Source organism: Ranitomeya variabilis, chromosome 6 (genome assembly GCF_051348905.1).
Source record: "Ranitomeya variabilis isolate aRanVar5 chromosome 6, aRanVar5.hap1, whole genome shotgun sequence".
NCBI classification, from domain to species: Eukaryota; Metazoa; Chordata; class Amphibia; order Anura; family Dendrobatidae; genus Ranitomeya; species Ranitomeya variabilis.
Window position 1 is genome coordinate 202,147,872 of NC_135237.1, and position 21,640 is coordinate 202,169,511.

General features: G+C 43.1%; 1 protein-coding gene across 1 annotated transcript in view; it reads right to left on the reverse strand.

Annotated features, from left to right (window-relative positions):
* ADCY1 (adenylate cyclase 1) overlaps positions 1–21,640 on the reverse strand; it is an 839,277-nt gene that overhangs the window by 121,402 nt on the left and 696,235 nt on the right. The window contains exons 12-13 of the mRNA XM_077269394.1: positions 17,627–17,716; positions 15,878–16,134 (exon numbers count right to left, since the gene is read on the reverse strand). Coding sequence (XP_077125509.1) covers positions 15,878–16,134; positions 17,627–17,716 — 347 coding nt within the window. The remainder of the gene's footprint in view (positions 1–15,877; positions 16,135–17,626; positions 17,717–21,640) is intronic.

Sequence of the window (21,640 nt, forward strand, 5' to 3'; positions counted from 1 at the left end):
TCCAAATCTCGAGGTGCTAAAGGGAGCTGCACGGAAATTACAACCTTTAATACAAAAAGATGCCCGACTACAATCCATATTTCCAAATCCCTCACTACTGTGTTTCAGGCACCACCCCAATTCTAAGAAGCATCATTGTTAGAAGCTCCCTGTTCATTCCAATAGCTGCAGGAACCTTTCCTTGCAACCAGAAAAAAATGTAAAACCTGTCCATTTATAATGACTACGGACAAGATAAAGATCCACAAATCACATCAGGACTACAAGATCCCAGGTACTTTCAGCTGCATCACATCTAAATGTCCAGCAGGGGTTCTGTATGTAGGGAAGACAGGGCAAAAGCTTAGAACAAGGATGAATTCTTACTGCCACACAATAAGAAAAAAAGAATGGATCTACCTGTGGCAAAATCCCAGATCACAGCACCACAGACATGAGATTACTTGTATTAAAAGTTCACTTCAAATCTCAGAGAGACAGAATAGTCTGGGAGTATAAAATCATGACAAATTTGACACAGTGCAGGAATAAATGTGTCGCATGGATTTATGTCTTTTTACATCAAATAAGGAACTTGCTCCTCAGACCTTGTAAGGGCATCACAACACAGAACCAGACCCCAATCAGAGGACAATAAAACATTCACACTCCTTATCTATGAACAGTTCCAATATTTATGGACACAACTGTTTATCACTCTCCCATAATGATATTTCTGCTTCATGTCACTTGTCTTATCTATGGAATTATTTCTTTCTGTACTGCAGTTGTGTACAAATATGTGATTCTTCAGTTTTTGCATTATTCTATGCCTGACAAAGAGACCTGAGTAGTCTCGAAAGCTTGCAATTTGTTACCATCTTCTCAGTTAGCCATTAAAAAGGTATCAACCACTGAGGACTCTCACGTTTTTCACAAATTGTGTTTTTCACAAAATTTAAATCAGATCAAAATTTAGTAATCTTTTTATTTTTTATTTTTACATAGCACTAACATATTCTGCAGCACTTTACACTTTGCACACATTATCAACACTGTCCCCGATGAGGCTGACAATCTAAATTCCCTATCAGCATGTCTTTGGAATATGATTACCCTTTGATTCAAAATAGAAACAATTCTTCTTAGCACACTTGCATAGTTTTTCATGGAATGTGACAGTGGTTGAGCCCGCCACAAGAGTTTGATGGTTAAGTATATTACAGAATTGCTCTTTGAGTGACCTCTTCATATTGAGGGTTAGACTTATAAAGCAACTTTAACCCCTTTCTGCCAGCTGACGGAATAGTACGTCAGCTGGCAGAACCCCCGCTTTGAGGTGGGCTCCGGCGGTGAGCCCACCTCAAAGCCGTGACATGTCAGCTGTTTTGTACAGCTGACATGTGCGCGCAATGAGCTCGAACAGAATCGCGATCCACCCACGCCCATTATCTAGTTAAATGCCGCTGTCAAGCGCTGACAGTGACATTTAACTAGCGCTCCCGGCCGCGTGGCCGGAAGTGCTCGAACCACTGACCCCCATCACATGATCAGGTGTCTTCGGTGCATTGCCATAACAACCAGAGGTCTCCTTGAGACCTCTATGGTTGTTGATGGCCGATTGCTTTGAGCGCCACCCTGTGGTCGGCGTTCAAAGCAACCCTGCATTTCTGCTACATAGAGGTGATCTGTGCTTCACCTCTATGTAGCAGAGGTGATCGAGTTGTGCATGCTATGGAGGCTATTGAAGCCTGTCAAAATTTTTAAAAAAAGTGTTTAAAAATATAAAAAAAATAAAAAATATATAAAAGTTCAAATCACCCCCCTTTCGCCTCAATCAAAATAAAACAATAAAAAAATCAAACCTACACATATTTGGTACCGCTGCATTCAGAATCACCCGATCTATCAAAAAAACAAAGGATTAACCTGATTGCTAAATGGCGTAGCAAGAAAAAAAATAAAAACGCCAAAATTACATTTTTTTGGTCGCCGCAGTATTGCATTAAAATGCAATAACGGGCAATCAAAAGCACGTATCTGCACCAAAATGGTATAATTAAAAACGCCAGCTCACCACGCAAAAACTAAGCCCTCGACCAACCCCAGATCACAAAAATTGGAGACGCTACGGTTATCGGAAAATAGCACAATTTTTTTTCTTAGCAAACTTCGGAATTTTTTCTTACCACTTAGATAAAAGAGAACCTAGACATGTTTGGTGTCTATGAACTGGAGAATCATAATGGCTGGTTAGTTTTAGCATTTGGTGAATCTAGCAAAAAAGCCAAACAAAAAACAAGTGTGAGATTGCACTTTTTTTGCAATTTCATCACACTTGGAATTTTTTTCCCATTTTCTGTTACATGGCATCGTAAAACCAATGGTATAATTCAAAAGTACATCTCGTCCTGCAAAAAATAAGAAAAAAATAAAAAAGTTATGGCTCTGGGAAGGAGGGGAGCGAAAAACGAAAACGAAAAATGCTCCGGTGTGAAGGGGTTAATGTATCAGATGCAGTCACTATGCTAACAAAAGGAGAACTAAATATTTTCTGAACCTCCAAGTTACAGGTTTTCTCTAAACATTACTTTAGAAGGTGCACAGGAGAATGATTCACTTTTAGCAGGGATTTATGCAAACTGTCTCTTCATGAGGAAGAGAACTTGTGCCACCTATTGGAAGTAGCTATCCTAAAAGTCAATACTGACCCTGTAACGAGCCTTGAAATATGATATAGGATAAAAGTCAAATCAGAATCTCAATTTGCACACACAAAGTTTTGGGTTTTTTACCCTCATCAGTGCAAAGTATGAGATTGGATTTAGCTGCAGACTGGCTTAAGACTGGGATCTAAGAGATAATTTTTCTCCTTGTGGACAGTGACATGCCTGGCAAGTCAGTGTAAGGAGACTTATACTTCTTGCAATGCTCCTCTGAGAAATTAAATGTGCATATTGCTTCTTCAGAGAGGAAGAGGACTTGAACTCTAGTGCCACCTATTGGAAGTAGAGGTCAATATCGATGCTTTAAAAAGCATTGACATATGACTTAGGATAAAACCCAAACCAGAATATAGAGTTCAAGTCCTTTTCCTGTCTAAAAATGCAATTTGTACTGTATATATAATTTCCCAGAGGCGCATTGCATGGCATATTAGTTTCTTTACTCTGACATGGCAAGAATGTCACTCTCCACAAGAAGAAACATTACCCCTTAGACATCAGCAGGGATTTATGAAAGCCATTTCAAATCCTAAAGGTAGAACTGTAAGAAATTGTGATATAAAAGCCATGGGATTTAAAATTTAAATGATTTCATATGAACTCAAATGAGAATATGGCACTTATTGTGTAATGTTTTTAATGAACAACCACACCTTGGAAAACAGGCCCACAAGTCATTTTTGTACCCACAGAGACCTAGTATCTATACTGAGTATGTTTCAGATTCTCTTTAACCCCTTTACCCCCAAGGTTGGTTTTTACGTTAATGAGCGGGCCAATTTTTACAATTCTGACCACTGTCCCTTTATAAGGTGATAACTCTGGAGCACTTCAACAGATCCCAGTGATTTTGACACTGTTTTCTCATGACATACTGTACTTCATGATAGTGGTAACATTTCTTCGATATGACTTGTGTTTATTTGTGAAAAATATGAAAAGTTTGCCAACATTTTGAAAATTTAGCTATTTTCCAACTTTGAATTTTCATGCCCTTAAATAACAGAGATATGTTACACAACATACTTAATAAGTAAAATTTCCCACATGTCTACTTTACATCACCACAATTTTGGAACCTCAATTTTTTTTTGTTAGGGAGTTATAAGGGTTAAAATTTGACCAGCGATTTCTCATTTTTACAACACCATTTTTTTAGGGACCACATCACATTTGAAGTCACTTTGTGGGGTCTATATGATAAAAAATACCAAAAAGTGACACCATTCTAAAAATTGCACCCCTCAAGGTGCTCAAAACCACATTTAAGATGTTTTTTAACTCTTCAGGTGCTCCACCGGAATTTTTGGAATGTTTTTAAAAAAATGAAAATTTAACTTTTTTTCACAAAAAAATTACTTTAGATTTAATTTGTTTTATTTTACTGACGATAACAGGAAAAATTGGACTCCAATAGTTGTTGTACAATTTGTCCTGAGCACCCTGATATCCCATATGTGGGGGTAAACTATTGTTTGGGCGCATGGCAGAGCTCGGAAGGGAAGGATCATTGTTTGACTTTTTCAGTGCAAAATTGGCTGGAATTAATAGGACCCCATGTCACGTTTGGAGAGCCGCTGATGTGCCTAAACAGTGGAAATCCCCCCACAAGTGTTAGGTGTCAAGTTCCCACCGCTGCACAGGGGGAATTTCGAACCATGTCTGCTGCTGTCTCCCATTCTCCTTCAGCCACAGTGGAGCCTGCTCAGCAGAGATGTTGGTCCCAGCGTCTGGCTCAAGCAGATACTGTGCGTTTGGTTACAGCTACCATTCCAGGCTCAGCCTTTGTAACCAGCATTGATCAGAGATGAGCAGATGATCCAGGGACTAAGTCCTGCTTTTCTTCTACTGAGCATGCCCACGGGACGACCTCTCATTGGTGGTCGGGGGTCACATGCTTAGGTCCTGTAGCGGCACCGATTGGAGCACTAGGAAGGTCCTGGAAGGCTACAGATATAAAAGGTTCGCATGGCTGCTCGGCCATGCGCTAGTATAAATCAGTTATTGTGTGTGTGTGGATGTGCGCCTGTTCTGGTGAAAGCTCCGAATCATTCCCATCCCTAGTGTTGATGAATGCTCATGAATGTTGTACCTGTCTAGCGTCAGTTAGTGCCATCCAGCACCAGGCACAATCTATAGTGTCTAACAGCAGCATTTGCCAGTGCGGCACCATACACAACCAGTGCACTTACCTGTCCCTAGTTAGGGTGGTTAGTGGTGTTCGCCAGAGTGCTTCTGCACGCACTCAGTGCGGTAAATCATTATTTAGGTTTTTCCCTGGCATCGCAGTTGCGGCGCCGAGGACTAGTGGTCTAGAGGGACTCTAACCCTGTGTCCTTGGGGCAGAGTGCTGTGAACCAATATTAGCGTTCACGCTACGGTATTGCGGCCCTGTAACGAAACAGGGTTCGCTTCCTTACATTCTGGGTGAAGCTAACCCATGTGTGTTCACATTACACCGCCATATACTGTCCGCCATTACCGAGCAGCAGGTCTCATCTCTGCACGGTGGACCCCGGGCTGTGAACGCACCTTATACCATCCTTATATTTATTTGGTGCGTTCCGCCAGCCCTAACATTATACTAGCGCCAGGGTCTGGCTTGTAATGGCGGACGAACAGTGACTACAGCAGTACATCCAGCAGCAGGAGGGCAGGTTGGCGGCTCTTGAGCGCACAACCTCAGCCGTGGATGTTACCGCAGTTGTTCAGGCTGCTAGCGTGGCTGCAGCTACTTTGTCCACTGCTACCTCTGCTCCGATATTATCCCGTCTCCCTTTGCCAGACAAGTGACAGTAAACTGTGTCGGGGATTCGTGAGCCAGTGTGCTATACATCTTGAGCTCCTGGCTGCATGTTTTCCCACAGAGCGGGCTAAGGTGGGATTTATTATATCCCTCCTGTCGGACAGGGCATTGGAGTGGGCAACGCCGCTGTGGGAGCGCGACGATCATGTGGTGCAAAGTGCTCCGTGGTTCTTGGGCACTCTGAACAGGTCTTTTTGGAACCTCGTGTCACCCATGATATGGCTCTCCAACTGCTGACATTGGCACAGGGTTCATCCATGGTCAGTCATTTTGCTGTCCACTTCCAGACTTTAGCATCTGAGCTGGAGTGGCCAGATAAAGTCCTCATTCCTGCATTCTGGAGAGGACTAGCTGACCATGTGAGGGATGCCTTGGCCACTAGGTATAATAGCTATATCTACTGTGCATGCATCGAACTTTGTTTTAACGAGTGAAGGTTGAAGCGAGCCCAGTGTAGGCAGAGGTTTTGGCTGGCTCCCACATTCACCAAACCTCTGGAATCTCCGGTCCAGGCATCCGAGCCACATGAAGCCATGAAGGTGTCACGAGCAGGGTCTAAGTCCTGGACCACTCGTCCACTCAAGGTCTGTCCTGTCTGCCTGTAATGCTTCTGCCGTTTTCCAAGACTTTGTGAACAACATCTTCCAGGATCTGTTATCCACCTCGGTCGTAGTCTATCTGGATGGTATTCTCACCTACTCTCCAGATATAGACTGCCACCGGAGAGATGTTTGCAAAGTCTTCGACGTCCTACGGGCAAACTCCCTCTATGCCAAGTTGGAGAAGTGTGTGTTTGAGCAGGAATCCTTGCTTTTCTTGGGCTATATCATCTCCGCCAGGGATTGGCTATGGATACTGCCAAGCTACAGGCTGTGATGGACTGGCAAGAACCCCATTCTCTCAAAGTGGTGCAGCGCTTTATGGGGTTTATTAACTATTATTGCCAGTTCATTCCCCACTTCTCTACTTTGGTAGCTCCCTTGGTAGCCCTCGCCAAGAAGGGAGCAAATCCCAAATTGTGGTCAGAGGAGGTCTCCAAGGCCTTCCTCTCTATTAAGTCCCACTTTGCTAGCGCTCCCATTCTACATCGCCCTGATGTAGATAAACCTTTCATAATGGAGGTGGATGCCTCATCTGTCAGTGCTGGAACAGTCCTATTCCAATAGGATGCTCAAGGTCAGAAGCATCCTTGCTTCTTTTTCTCTAAGATCTTCACATTGGCAGAGAGGAATTATTCCATCGGGGACAGGGAGTTGCTAGCTATGAAGTTGGCCTTCTTGGAGTGGAGACACCTGGAGGGGGCTCGTTTTCCCTTCCAAGTCTATACCGACCACAAAAATTTGGTATACTTGCAGACTGCCCAGTGGCTAAATTCTCGCCAGGCTAGATGGTCCTTGTTCTTCTCCCTTTTTCACTTCACTCTCCATTATCTTTCTCTGGAGAAGAACATCCGTGCCGACGCTCTCTCCTGCTCCGTAGTATCATCAGTGGAGGAGGTGAGCCTCGGATAATTGTCCCTTTGGAAAGTCTGAGGACTTTTGTGCCATCTAATTTGTGACCGGAGGTTCTCTCTTGGGCTCACTTGTCCAGGGTGGGTGGCCATTTTGGGACTAAGAGGACAGCTGAGCTTCTGGCGAGATCATCCTAGTGGCCGAATATGGCCCATGATGTTGGGGACTATATTCGGGCATGTGTCTCCTGCACCAAGAATAAGTCTCCTCGATAACGGCCTGCTGGGTTACTTTACCCCCTGCCGGTGGCAGACAGGCCCTGGGAAATGGTCAGGATGGACTTAGTGGTGGGTTTACCCAAGTCCCGTAAGCGCACCATAATTTGGGTAGTCACTGACCACTTTTCCAAAATGGTGCACTTGGTGCCTTTTCCATGGCTACCTTCTGCACGGGCCTTGTCAGCCTTGTTTATCAAGCATATTTTCCACCTACACGGTATGCCAGACAAAATTGTCAGTGACCGGGGTCCCCAGTTTGCATCTTGGTTCTGGAGAGAGCTTTGTCATCTACTGAGCATCGAGCTATATCTCTCTTCAGCATACCATCCCAAGACGAATGGGTTGGTAGAGAGGGCTAACCAGACTCTGGTCACATACCTGCGACATTTTGTTTCAACAAGGCAGGATGACTGGGCATCCTTGCTACCATGGGCAGAGTTTGCACTGAACAACGCCGTAGCCAACTCCACTGGGCAGATCCCTTTCCTCCTTAACTACGGCCAGCATCCGCAGGTTCCTATGCCCATGCCCATGTCTTCCACCGACTCTAGGGTGGCAGACTGGGCTGCGGAGGCACGTGACATTTGGGACCGCACACAGGATGCTATCTGGGCCTCCAAGGAGAGAATGAGGGTCTCCGCCGATGCACATCGGCACCCCACATTGCTCCTGGCAACTTTGTGTGGCTCTCCGCCAGTAATATCAGGCCGCGAGTTGAGTCCACTAAGTTTGCGCCTCGCTACTTGCGTCCCTTCATGGTCCAGGAACAGGTTAACCCTGTGGTATACTGTTTTGGCCCTTCCTCCTCACCTAGGTATCATCAACACCTTTCATGTGTTCCTCCTAAAGCCAGTTCACATGTCCCAGTTTACCGAGTCATCTGGTTCGTCCACAGATGATTACAAGGTAAACACTATCATGGGGTGTAAGGTGGTACATGCAAAAAATTCTATTTGGTGGATTGGAAGGGTTATGGCCCAGAGGACAGGTCCTGGAAGCCTGTTCAGCACATTCAGGCTCAGCATCTCATTGCTGCCTTCGAGCGTAGTGAGGCCCAAGGAGGGGGGTAATGTCAGGTGTCGAGTTCCCACCGCTGCACAGGGGGAATCTCGAACCATGTCCGCTGCGGTCTCCCATTCTCCTTCAGCCACAGTGGAGCCTGCTCAGCAGAGACATCAGTCCCAACATCTGACTCAAGCAGATACTGTGTGTTTGGTTACAGCTACCATTCCAGGCTCAGTCTTTGTAACCAGCAGTGATCAGAGGCGAGCAGATGTTCCAGGGACTAAGTCCTGCTTTTCGTCTACTGAGCATGCCCACTGGACGACCTCTCATTGGTGGTCGGGGGTCACATGCTCAGGTCCTGTAGCTGCTCAGATTGGAGCACTAGGAAGGTCCTGGAAGGCTACAGATATAAAAGGTTCGCATTTCCGCTAGGTGAAAGCGCCAAATCATTCGCATCCCTAGTGTTGATGAATGCTCGCGAATGTTGTAGCTGTCTAGTGCCAGTTAGTGCCATCCAGCACCAGGCACAATCTATAGCGTCTAACAGCAGCGTTAGCCAGTGCGGCACCGTGCACAACCAGTGTGCTTACCTGTCCCTAGTTAGGGCGGTTAGTGGTGTTCACCAGAGCGGTGCTGCATGCACACAGTGCGGTAAATCATTATTTAGGTCTTTCCCTGCCACCGCAGTTGCCTTGTCGAGCGGTAGTGGTCTAGAGGGACTCTGTGAGTCCTGTGACCCAATACTAGTGTTCACTCTGCCGTATTGCAGCCCTGTGACTCAACAGGGTTCGCTTCCTTACATACCGAGTGAAGCTAACCTGTGTGTTCACATTGTACCGCCATATACTATCCGCCATTACTGAGCAGCAGGTCTCATCTCTGCATGGTGGACCCCGGGCTGCAAACGCACCTTATACCATCCTTATAATTATTTGGTGCGTTCCACCAGCCCTAACAATAAGTGACATCATTTCAGATAGTACACCACCTAAGGAACTTATCTAGATGTGTGGTGTGCACTTTGAACCCCCAATTGTTTTACTAAAGTTTATAATGTAGAGCCGTGAAAATTAAAAAATCATTTTATTTTCCACAAAAATGATTTTTTAGCCCCAAATTTTGTATTTTCCCAAGGGTATCTGGACAAATTGGACCCCAAAAGTTGTTGATCAATTTGTCCCGAGTACACGGATAGCCCATATGTGTGGGGGAACCACTGCTTGGGTGCATGGCAGCACTCAGAAGGGAAGGAGTGCCGTTTTGGAATGCAGACTTTGATGGAATGGTCTACGGGCGTCACGTTGCGTTTACAGAGCCCCTGATGTAGCTAAACAGTAGAAACCCCCCACAAGTGTCCCCATATTGGAAATTAGACCCCCAAAGGAATTTATCTAGATGTGTTGTGAGAACTTTGAACCCCCAAGTGTTTCACTAAAGTTTATAATGCAGAGCCCTGAAAATTCAAAATCTTTTTTTTCCACAAAAATGTTTGTTTAGCCCCCACTTTTGTATTTTCTCAAGGGTAACAGGAGAAATTGGACCCTAAAAGTTGTTGTGCAATTTGTCCTGAGTACACTGCTACCCCATATGTGGGGGTAAACAACTGTTTGGGTGCATGGCAGAGCTCGGAAGGGAAGGAGCACCGTTTTACTTTTTCAACGCAGAATTGGATGGAATTGAGATTGGACGTCATGTTGCGTTTGCAGAGCCGCTAATGTGCCTAAACAGTGGAAACCCCCCAATTCTAACTCCAACCCTAACCCCAACACACCTAACCCTAACCTCAACACAAACCTAACCCCAACACACGCCTAACCCTAATCTCAACCCTGACCATAACCCTAATCCCAACACACCCCTAACACTAATCCCAACCCTAACCATAACCCTAACCAAACCCCTAACCTGGACACACCCATAACCCAACCGTGAACGTAATCCAAACCCTAACCCCAACTCTAGCCCCAACCCTAACTTTAGTTCTAACCCTAACTTTAGCCCCAACCCTAACTTTTTCCCCAACCCTAATCCTATCTTTAGCCCCAACCCTAACTTTAGCCCCTACCCTAATCCTAATGGGAAAATGGAAATAAATACATTTTTTTAATTTTATTGTTTTTCCCTAACTAAGGCGGTGATAAAGGAGGGTTTGATTTACTATTTATAGTGGGTTTTTATGTTTGGCAGCTGTGTCACAGACTAAAAGACGCTTTTTTTTGCAAAAAATAGTTTTTGCATCACCACATTTTGAGAGCTAATATTTTTCCATATTTTGGTCCACAGAGACATGTGAGGTCATGATTTTTGCGGGACGAGTTGACGTTTTTATTGGTACCATTTTCAGGCACATGACATTTTTGGTCGCTTTTCATTAAGATTTTTGTTAGGCAGAATGAACAAAAACCAGCAATTCATGAATTTCGTTAGGGGGACTTTTATACCGTTCCGCGTTTCATAAAATTGATAAAGCAGTTTTATTCTTCGGGTCAGTACGATTACAGCGATACCTCATTTATAGCATTTTTTCATGTTTTGGCGCTAAAAACTATACAATACAATAAAACTACAATATACTATACAATAAAAACTATTTTATATAAAAAATAACTATTTTTGCATCGCTTTATTCTGAGGGCTATAACTTTTTTATTTTTTTTGCTAATGACGCTGTGTGGCAGCTCGTTTTTTGTGGGACAAGATGATGTTTTCAGCAGTGCCATGCTTATTTATATCCGTCTTTTTAATTGTGTGTTATACCACTTTTTGTTCAGCGGTATGATGATCAAGCATTGTTTTTTTGCCTCTTTTTTTTTTTAACAGTGTTCACTGAAGGGGTTAACTAGTGGGACAGTTTTATAAGACAGGTCGTTACAGACGCAGCGATACTAACTACTGTATGTGTACATTTATTGTTTTTTTTATTTATATAAAGAAATGTATTTATTTATGTATTTATTGGAACAACATTTATTATTATTTTTTCTTTATTTAAGAATTTTTGTAAAAATATTTTTACACATGCTAACTTTTTTTTACTTTTTTATTTTGTCCCAGGGTGGGACATCGCTATATAGTGTCAGATCGCTGATCTGACACTTTGCACAGCACTGTGTCAGATCAGCGATCTGACAGGCAGTGCAGAAGGCTTGCCGGCGCCTGCTCTTAGCAGGCACTGACAAGGTACCTCCTTGCAGGACCCAGAAGGACCCCGTGGCCATCTTGGATCCGGTGGCCTGCAGGGAGGAGGCCCTCAGAACAACGCGATCACATCGCATTGTTCTGAGGGTCTCAGGGAAGCACGCAGGGAGCCCCCTCCCTGTGTGATGCTTCCCTCTGCAACAGGAACACTGGGATCTTGTTTGATTGCAGTGTTCCGGGGGTTAAAGTACCAGGAGTGGTCCGTGACCACTCCTGGCACATAGTGCCGGATGTCAGCTGTGATAATCAGCTGACAACTGGCAGCGATCGGCCGCGCTCCCCCCAGGAGCGTGGCTGATCGCATGCGACGTGCTATTCCATCCATTGGAATTAGGGCCAGGGTCACATGGACGGAATAGTGAAAGGGGGTTAATAATCGTGCAAAAGGCTTTCCAAAATGTTGAAATAAGCTGATTAAAAGATTTCGATATAATATTTTCTGGAACACATTACAAATGCAATCTTATAACATTTTCAATAAAAGCTTTAATAAAATCTTGCGATTATGTAGTTTTTAAAATAAAGTGAGACTGATGAACCAATCATATACATCCAGGGTCAGACTGGAGCAAAAGGACACCAGATGATCCTCCGGTGGGCCTGGGTCCAAGGCGGGCCTGAGCAGGTCATAGAGGGGGCCCTCTGGTTTCAACTAAATGTGCATCCAAGGACGGACATTCAGTTGAAATGTGTTGTGGTGCAGAAAGTCTGCAACGCAATAGTTAACATGTCCACCTACCTATCAGAGGTCGGTGGTGGCCATTAGTGCACCTGTCGCAGGCAGCGCATGAAAGTGACCTTGATGGGTGCACTGACGTCAACCACCAGCCTCTGATAGGTTGGCGGCCATTTTAACATGATCGCACCAGATTTGAAGGGAGAGGATTTCATGCGGTGCCAGGAACCCAGGCAGGTAAGAATAATCTTTTTTTTCCTTCTTCTGCGGGTGCGGCATGATGCAGGGCCAGGAGCAGGAACATGGGATCAGAGGCATGCAGCCAGTAAATGGGGCCAGCACAAGGAAAGGGACATGGGGCCAGGACAAAGGACATGAGGCTATGGACATGGGGCCAGCACGAGGGACATGCTATTCAGTGCCAGGATTGCAGGCAGGTAAGAAGAATGGGTCATGGGACCAGGGACTTGGGACTAGGGGCATGGGGCCAGGACATGGGGCCAGCACAAGGGAAGGGACATAGGGCCAGCACAAGATACATGGGGCCAGGAATATGGTGCCAGCACAAGGGACATGGGAAGAGCACCAGGGACACGGGGCCAGCAACAGGGACATGGGGCTAAGACCAGGGAAATGAGGCCAGGACTATGGAAATGGTGTCAGCACAAGATACATAGGGACCGGCACAATGGACATAGTGCTCAGGAATAGGGACATAAGGGCCAGCCCAAGGGACATTGTGGCTACCACAAGGGACACAGGACCAGCACAAGGGACATGGGGCAAGCAGCAGGGACATAGGGGCCAGCCCAACAGACATAGGAGGCCAGCACAAGGGACACTGGACCAGCACAAGAGACATGGGAACAGCACAAGGAACATAGGGGGCAGCCAAATGGACACAGGGACCCAAGATGAGGGTCATTATCATTATTAATTAAAGGAGTCCCCCTGAAGAAGTTGTGGCACGAAACGCGCGTCGGGGTAAGAGGGACCGGACACTCCTTGCACAGCAATGTAAGCATAACAATTTCTATTGTAAAATTTCTTGTAGGACTTTGTCCACGGTTTTTCACAAACCCTATGATTTAGTCAAGGATGTTTTGTAATGGAGACACTTTATTCAGTGGCAAATATGTACGATATAATTAGCGGCTGCAGCACATAGGATCATACCCTCCATTTTGACAGAGAACTATTCATTATTGTAGGGATTTATTGATTACTGGTGCCTAGCCTTGTCCGTGTACTTAGGGCCATATTCTTTGCTGATTTTGGGGAGTAGTCTGTCGGTCCCTTTTTCTATTTGAGATATTCCGGTTGACAATTATTTGAATTGTATTTTAAAGATATTTATATGTTAAATAAAAAGATTGTTTTTAAATATAAAAAATATGTGTGCTCTCTGTGTCACTGCTCGAGTGAGTTATTAGTGACACGGACGGAGATTTATATAGTGTCAGCATACACGAATATTGGATCACCCTTATCTGATTACAAATTATAGGATACATGCATTGCTCCTGTATAATGTCACTGGTGATCACTGTATTACCTGTACACTATACACCATGTAAAGAGCTCCTGTGTTTAATGTCACTGGTGATCACTGAATTACCTGTACACTGACACTATATACAGAGCTATTGTGTATAATGTCACTGGTGATCATTGTATTAACTGTACACTGCATACAGAGCTCCTGTGTATATTGTCATTGGTGACACACTGTATTACTTGTACACTTACACTATCCATTGTATATTATATACAGAACTCCTTTGTATAATGTAACCAGTGGTAATAACAGTGATTTTTGTTAATGATCAGTTTTGTAATTTACAGTCACTTTGTTGTAATATGTGGTCCATTCATGGTACGGCGGTATTTATCACAGTATGTGGTATTATTCAGTCACTATGTGCCACCTTTTGCTGCGATTACAGCTGCAAGTCGCTTGAGGTATGTCTGTATCAATTTTGTACATTGATAGACTGAAATTCTTGCCCATTCTTCCTTGTCAAACAGCTCGAGCTCAGTGAGGTTTGATGGAGATCATTTGTGAACAGCAGTTTTCAGCTCTTTCCACAGATTCTCGACTGGATTGAGGTCTGGACTTTGACTTGGTCATTCTAACACCTGGGTACATTTATTTGTGAACCATTTCGTTGTAGATATTGCTTTATGTTTGGGATCATTGTCTTGTTGGAAGACAAATCTCCCCAGTCTCAGGTCTTTCCCTAACTCCAACAGGTTTTCTTCAAGAATGGTCCTGTATTTGGCTCCATCCATCTTCCCATCAATTTGAACCATCTCCCCTGTCCCTGCTAAAGAAAAGCAGGCCCAAACCATGATGCTGCCACCACAATGTTTGACAGTGGGGATGGTGTGTTCAGGGTGATGAGCTGTGTTGCCTTTACGCCAAACATATTGTTTGGCATTGTTGCCAAAAAGTTTGATTTTGGTTTCATCTGACCAGAGCACCTTCTTCCACATGTTTGGTGTGTCTCCCGGGTGGCTTGTTGCAAACTTTAAACAACACTTTTTATGGATATCTTTGAGAAATGGCTTTCTTCTTGCCACTCTTCCATAAAGGCCAGATTTGTGCATTGTATGACTGATTGTTGTCCTATGGACAGACTGTCCCACTTCAGCTGTAGATCTCTGCAGTTCATCCAGAGTGATCATGGGCCTCTTGGCTGCATCTCTTATCAGTCTTCTCCTTGTTTGAGATGAAAGTTTAGAGGGACGGCCGGGTCTTGGTAGATTTGCAGTGGTATGATACTCCTTCCATTTCAATATGATTGCTTGCACAGTGTTCCTTGAGATGTTTAAAGTTTGGAAATCATTTTGTTTGTTTTGTTTCCAAATCCAGCTTTAAACTTCTTCACAACACTATCACAGACCTGCCTGTTGTGTTTCTTGGTCTTCATGATTCTTTCTGTGCTTCAAACAGAACCCTGAGACTATCACAGAGCAGGTGCATTTATACGGAGACTTGATTACTCACAGGTGGATTATATTTATCATCAGTAGGCATTTAGGACAACATTGGATCATTCAGAGATCCACAGTGAACTTCTGGAGTGAGTTTGCTGCACTGAAAGTAAAGGGGATGAATAATATTGCACGCCCCACTTTTCAGTTTTTGAATTTCCACAAAAAATTAAAATAACCAATAAATTTTGTTAAACTTCACAATTGTGTTGCACTTGTTGTTGATTCTTCACCAAAAATTTACATTTGGTATCTTTCTGTTTGAAGCATGATATGTAGGGAAAGGTTGAAAAGTTCCAGGGGGCTGAATACTGTCGCAAGGCACTGTACATGTATAATTTGCTTCTGGGTTCACTGCCTGCAATACAGCTAAAGATTAACAAATTCTCCTATCCGCATCATTGTAGCTAGATCTCTGACCTGAGAACGTTGTGTCGCAAATTTGAGACTCAGGGATGCCTGAGTAGAAGGGAATAGTTTAAGTTAGCTAATATACAAGCAGAGATGTGGCCCTGTTTGCAGAGGAGAAGCTATGATGAAGACGTCAGAAAGAAAAGAGGTGGTGATCATTACAAGTTGGGACACAGCCCTCACGTGGTGGGACAGTCCTGTTGAATCTGGGAAGGTTGGGAGATTTGAAGAAGCATTGCCCTAAAAGTGGTGTTGATTGTATGCACTATCTAACAGTTATGAGCTTGGTCACTAAAAAAAAACCAGAACTTTCGGGTATATGATTAGCAAGTACATTTAATCTTTCTTACCCTGATGCTTTTCTGTATCCACTGAGTTCCAAAATTACTATGTATAAAACAGTAACAATAAGAAGTAAAATCATTTTTGGCAATGAAGAAATGCGTAAAAAAATTGCCAATGTTAACGTGCCCACCACACATGACAAAAAAGCATAGTGAGCTGTGTCACATGGGCGTTCCTCCATTGTTTTATTTTCTCCATTTGGAGACATAATCATAATGGAGCTGCTGGAATTTGCACTCCATGACCAAGGCATGCAGCCAACCTGAAAAGAAAGGAATATAATTAATTAAGACATGTAAAAGCATATAGCACTAACATGACGTGTACTTACAATAGGTTTATTTCATGCAAAATGGTGTCAGTCAGTTTATAGTACTGATCTATATCATAATATAGTAGTCATTCAGGAGAAAATTACATTACTTTCAGATGTAAAAGTCTCTTAGAAAGTGTCAAGATAATATAAATATGCCATATTCTGAGTTTACTTCCAGAAGGTTCCATGGCTTTCCAGAGACACGCTGTGGGCTCTGTCACCCACTCCCCTTTCCAGTTGCATAGGAAACTCTTCTCACTACACACTTTGTGCAACTTGATACCAGCGTGCAGCAGCTCCACTGAGTAGTTTATGGCTTTAAGCTGGCTAAAGGCAGCTATGGTAACATGAGCTCTTTTGTTCATGTACAAACTTAATAGTAGGGCATAACTTGACCCCAATGAGTGACAGAGAAATGAAGTTACATGTTTGGGATGTGCAACAATAGGGTTATACACAAGTGTGTTTTCTAAGTGCAGCGCCTAGCAGAAATGGAGAAATGGATTACTACTTAACCGGGTCACCCAGCTACTACCCCATCTGTAGACTTAAATGGAAGCTAACCTCGTGAGAAGACATGCAATACGCTTGTCGTCACTCTACGAGATTCTCAGCGCACGCTAGGATGAATACGAGTTTTAATAAAGTTTTGAGTCTCTCTGGAAAGGGGAGTGGAATCCATAGCTCCGCCCACTCAGTGATGTCACAAGCAGGGGGTATAAGTGAGTGGGAGCTCATTTTTCACTAGTCTTTGCCCAGGAAGCTAGCTGAGAGACACATCTGTGATACACTGGGACATATGCTTCCCTATCCCTCCCAGCCGCATGGTCAGCCATGATATGAAAGAACTGTAAGTCTATTTTCTTCCTTTAATCCGTTTTTATTTTGTAATTGTCTTTATATACATAATTGTCTCATGTTGTTATATCTTTTATACTTTTGTAAACACTGCCTAACTTTTGGAGTAAAATATATAAAATTACTAGCTTCGTTTCTCCTTGCTCTATAACATACTTTCACGTCCTCTGAAGTAAATTACGCTATTAATTGGGTTGACTCCTTACCCGTTATTGATTAAGAAATAGGAGCTGGTGGCAGCAGACTGTATTGATCTTGTTGGGTAAAGCTGGCAGCGACGGAACTGGGTTTATAAGTGTATTGCTCGGCTGCGGCTTGGAATAATTATATCACCCTCGCTGCAGTGTGTGCCCCACAGCCAGTACATAGCAGGCAGCCTTTCTGGCGACTAATTATCCTAGGTGCAGTTCCCTGACTGACCTGAGGGTAAGGGGTGCGTCAGAGAGCTGCAAGTTCTAAATCGTAACTGGCAAGTGGGATATAAAAAATCCCCTTCAGAAAAGAAACGGGGCTGGCCAAACAACCCCGGTTCATGACAGAAAGGCTTATTTTCTGTCTATAGATACATTCAAATACTCACCACATATCCTTGTGCCACAGAGTAAATTAATACTACTATGAAAATACATAAAATGGTTCGTATTTGTATTGTTAGGCACCCTGGGAAGCACTGCAAGATAAAATGTGGTTAATTAGTCAATGCCATTTGCAAAAAAAAAGAAAAACCACAAAAAAGCAAAAGATAAAAATAAGCACTATATAGGTGTAATGATTTTATTCTGTGCCATGTCTACAGACTGTAATGCACATGGAAATAATGAAAGTTTGTTGTTTTTGCACTTCTACTTTTTATTCCCTTCTTCCAAGAGCCATTACTTTTTTATATATTTATAAGCTTGGATTCTGTGTAATGAGTTGTTGTTGAATGACTCCATTATTATTATTTATACCATAAAAGGCACTGGAAAATGACGGGAAAAAAATCAAAGTTTTTGGGTTCTGTTTTTAGAATGTTTATTATGCAGTAAATAAATAACATTGCTACACAATTTTCCATGTCAGTACGATTGCAGTGATACCAAACATGTTTTTCTTTTTTAATAAAGGGAACCTGTCACCAAGTTTGTCCCATGTGAGGTAGGGCCAGTACCTGTAAACCCTGATATACAGCATTCTAATATGCAATATACAGTATATGCCATCCACACAATGTCCAGCACCGTGCTCCTGCGCATACGTACCTCTCTCTGCTCTGTCGAGGGCAGAGAAAAGTACTGAAGTGTGCATGCAAAGGAAAATGCCAAAGAGCCCCGATGCATGCGCACTAAAATACCAGTGACGCCCATCAGACCGGACCGCCTCGTAGGTTAATATAACAATTTCTCTCATACAACTCGGATTGGGGGAAGATATACCGCATATTGGAATGCTGCATATCACACAGCAAGCAGAACCGACAGCACAGCTGCATTACTCCAGGATCAACAAACGGCATCGGCTCCGGGAAATTGGTTGCAATTCCATGTAAAGCGTAAAAGCAAATGTCCAATCCCGAAATGAAGTAGCGGAAGGCACTCATCGTCCCAAACTTGTCCTTTTATTCGGATATCACATTACATCACAGCAGGAAGACAAACAGTGGAAATCGTACTAGACCTGTTTGATTTAATGTGATATCCGGATAAAAGGACAAGTTAGGGATGGTGAGTGCCTTCCGCTACTTCATTTCGGGATTGAAATGCTGCATATGTCAACATGTTCTGTGACCAATACTTGATTTATTTTTCTGCTGAAGGAGCTGTGTGAGGGCTTGTTATTTGCTTGGCTGGTCTGTGTTTGTATTACTACCTTTTGGGGTATATGCAATGTTTTGATCTATTTTTATTGCAATTTTTAAATCGAGATTCTGGCATTTACATTTTTTTCATTATGGCGTGTACAGTTGAGTTTAATTAATTTTATATTTTTAGGGTATGTGCAGATGTTCAGGAATTGGCAGCGCTTTGGACGCAGCACATGTCCGCTGTGTCCAAAGCACTGCCAGCTATTGAACACAGGTGAATCCACATGTGTACACTGAACCATGCGGAATCACTGCACGCAATACATTTTATGGGTTAAATTTATCTTGCGGAGGCTCCCGTCTCCGCAAGAGAAATAGACATACTGAGGTCTGGAGAGAGGAGCCGCATGTCTGTCTCCGTGGGCGTCTGTGCACTATGCTGTAAAATCTGGTCACTGCGGGTTGGGTACTTGAGCAGCGTCCAATCCGCAATGTTTACTGACCGTATGCACATGCCCTAAAAGATACAACTTTTACAGGTGTGGCAATATCCAAATATGCTTATGCTTTCTTTTTCTTTATTATAATGGAGCAAAAGTGGGAGACGTGAACTTTTGTATTTTTTTCAGATTGTTAACTTTTTTTTATTTTTGACTCTTTACATGACTTGAGGCACCTGGCTGCAATTACCACACAAGGGCCCCTCACAATTGAGCCTCAAGGGGACGACAGAAGCCAGTGCACTGGCAATTGCGCTATTTAAAAGGAACCTGTCACCTGAACTTGACCAGTTTTGGGTCATATGGGCGGGGTTTTCGGGTGTTTGATTCACCCTTTCCTTACCCGCTGGGTGCAATATTGGATTGAATTAATTTAATTTATTTGTAAGCATGTGAAATTTACAGAGCTGCTTAAATACTTAAATAGTTAATTTACAAAATTGTTGATTATACTTGGTTATTGGCATTAGTAATTAGATGAAATCAAATAGTTATGTTATATAATATAAGTTCAGTTTAGTTTCTTCTCTATTGTAGATGTTTATCTAGCCACTTACTTTTACACAGATTATATTTCACCACTAAAAGGTCAAACATTAAAAGAGAATATTATTCATCTTTCGGGTGACATTTACCAGCAACTTCCCAAACTGTAGAAAACACTTTAGATACTATACCCTATGTCATGGCCACATATCATAGCTTATACATGTCATAAATATCCACATTTTTCATGGAACATATGGCTACAGTAATGTTATGAATATGTGACTCACATCAATATAATTGCAACAAAGCTATGTTATACCTACACAGTACCATGAGATAAACTGTTTTGGATGTGCGGCCCTTGTGTTTTTTTCTACAGTTATATAGTTATAGAAAAATCTTTTTCTTTGTGTGCCTAATGGCATAAAACCAAATGGGCCAGGCAGACACTATGCTGAATTGATCAGTAATGCATGCTGTGTGATAAACTTGGCACACCCTGCTAGATATGTGAGATGTTCTTCTGTTCTGTTAGATGTTCTTCTCTTTTGTTGACTGGCTTACTTTACATCAAAGTTTTGTACTGAAATAACAGCGCACCATATTAATAAATCTTTAAAAACTGTCCGAGATGCCAAAGCAAGTGTCTAAAACATATATATATATATATATATATATACGTACGAATACGTGCCTTAGTTTTTTCACTGACAATGTTAGCAGGTTTTAGCAGACAGACTCGGAGGACAGCCAACAAGTATAGAATGTGCATCCGGTATGTATTCGTTATGCCTCCCTGTACATCAGATTGGCAACCCCTTCCCACTGTTGCATCCACCGCTGACACTCAGAAAGTGGAAGTCGCTTTAATACTGTGAACTTTCTTGTTTTTCTGCTATGTGAGTAAGCAACTTTTTGTTTAAATGTGAAAGCAGTCTTTTCTTTTGGGCCAGGTTTTGTTGGCCACTCTATCCAATATGCCCTCTATTACACAGCTGAGGGAATAATAAGCATTGAAGTTGTCTGTCTGAGGCAATGACTAGGGTCATATGCGGGGGTCGCTATGTGTCCCCCAGGAAGCATATTGAGGCCGTGGGAGTGCATTGCATTCACAGGCATAGATGTCGTTGCAATGCAGAATAAAAGTGAGTGTTGGCTTGGGCAAGCTATTTGTCCAAGGCGGATTTAGGAAAACCTGTCAAGGGCTTTTATTTTTTAAATGGTTTACAGGAAGGTAGTGGGAAGGTCTGTTTCCTCCCCGGGCTGGGTTTTTCATGTGGCCTATGGCCACAGGTTCCCTTGTAAGAACCCTTGTAGCAGAGGATTGGGTATGTCAGTGTGGGGCATTTGCAGAGAGCCGAGCAGACGGCTCTGCAAAAGCCCAGCCTGTGTGAGGGAACACAGAGCCAAGCAGAGCGAACTCCTGGAACTCCACAGCATGATACGGTGGTGCAGATGCCCTTGATAACCAGACGCATTTATGGACTGTCTTGTTTCACGGCTGCGATCCAAAGGATACTGTATGAGTTTGGACATTAAACACGTTTTGTTTTGAACTTGGCTGGGTCACTGCCTCATCACTGCACAGCGTGGACACCGCTGCACTACACTGAAAAGAAAATATTTCCTTACGTGAAGTGGAAGCTTAAGCTTCTTATATCATGTGGATAAACATTGAATAAATGAGAGCAAGTGAAGAATCTTTTTAAGGCTAACAATGCCATCCATAATATGCCTTCCTGCCCCCCCAAGGAGATATGGGATATGTTAAGGATAACTATATGTGGATTGCATTAGAGGAGACCATGATATCTAAGGTAAC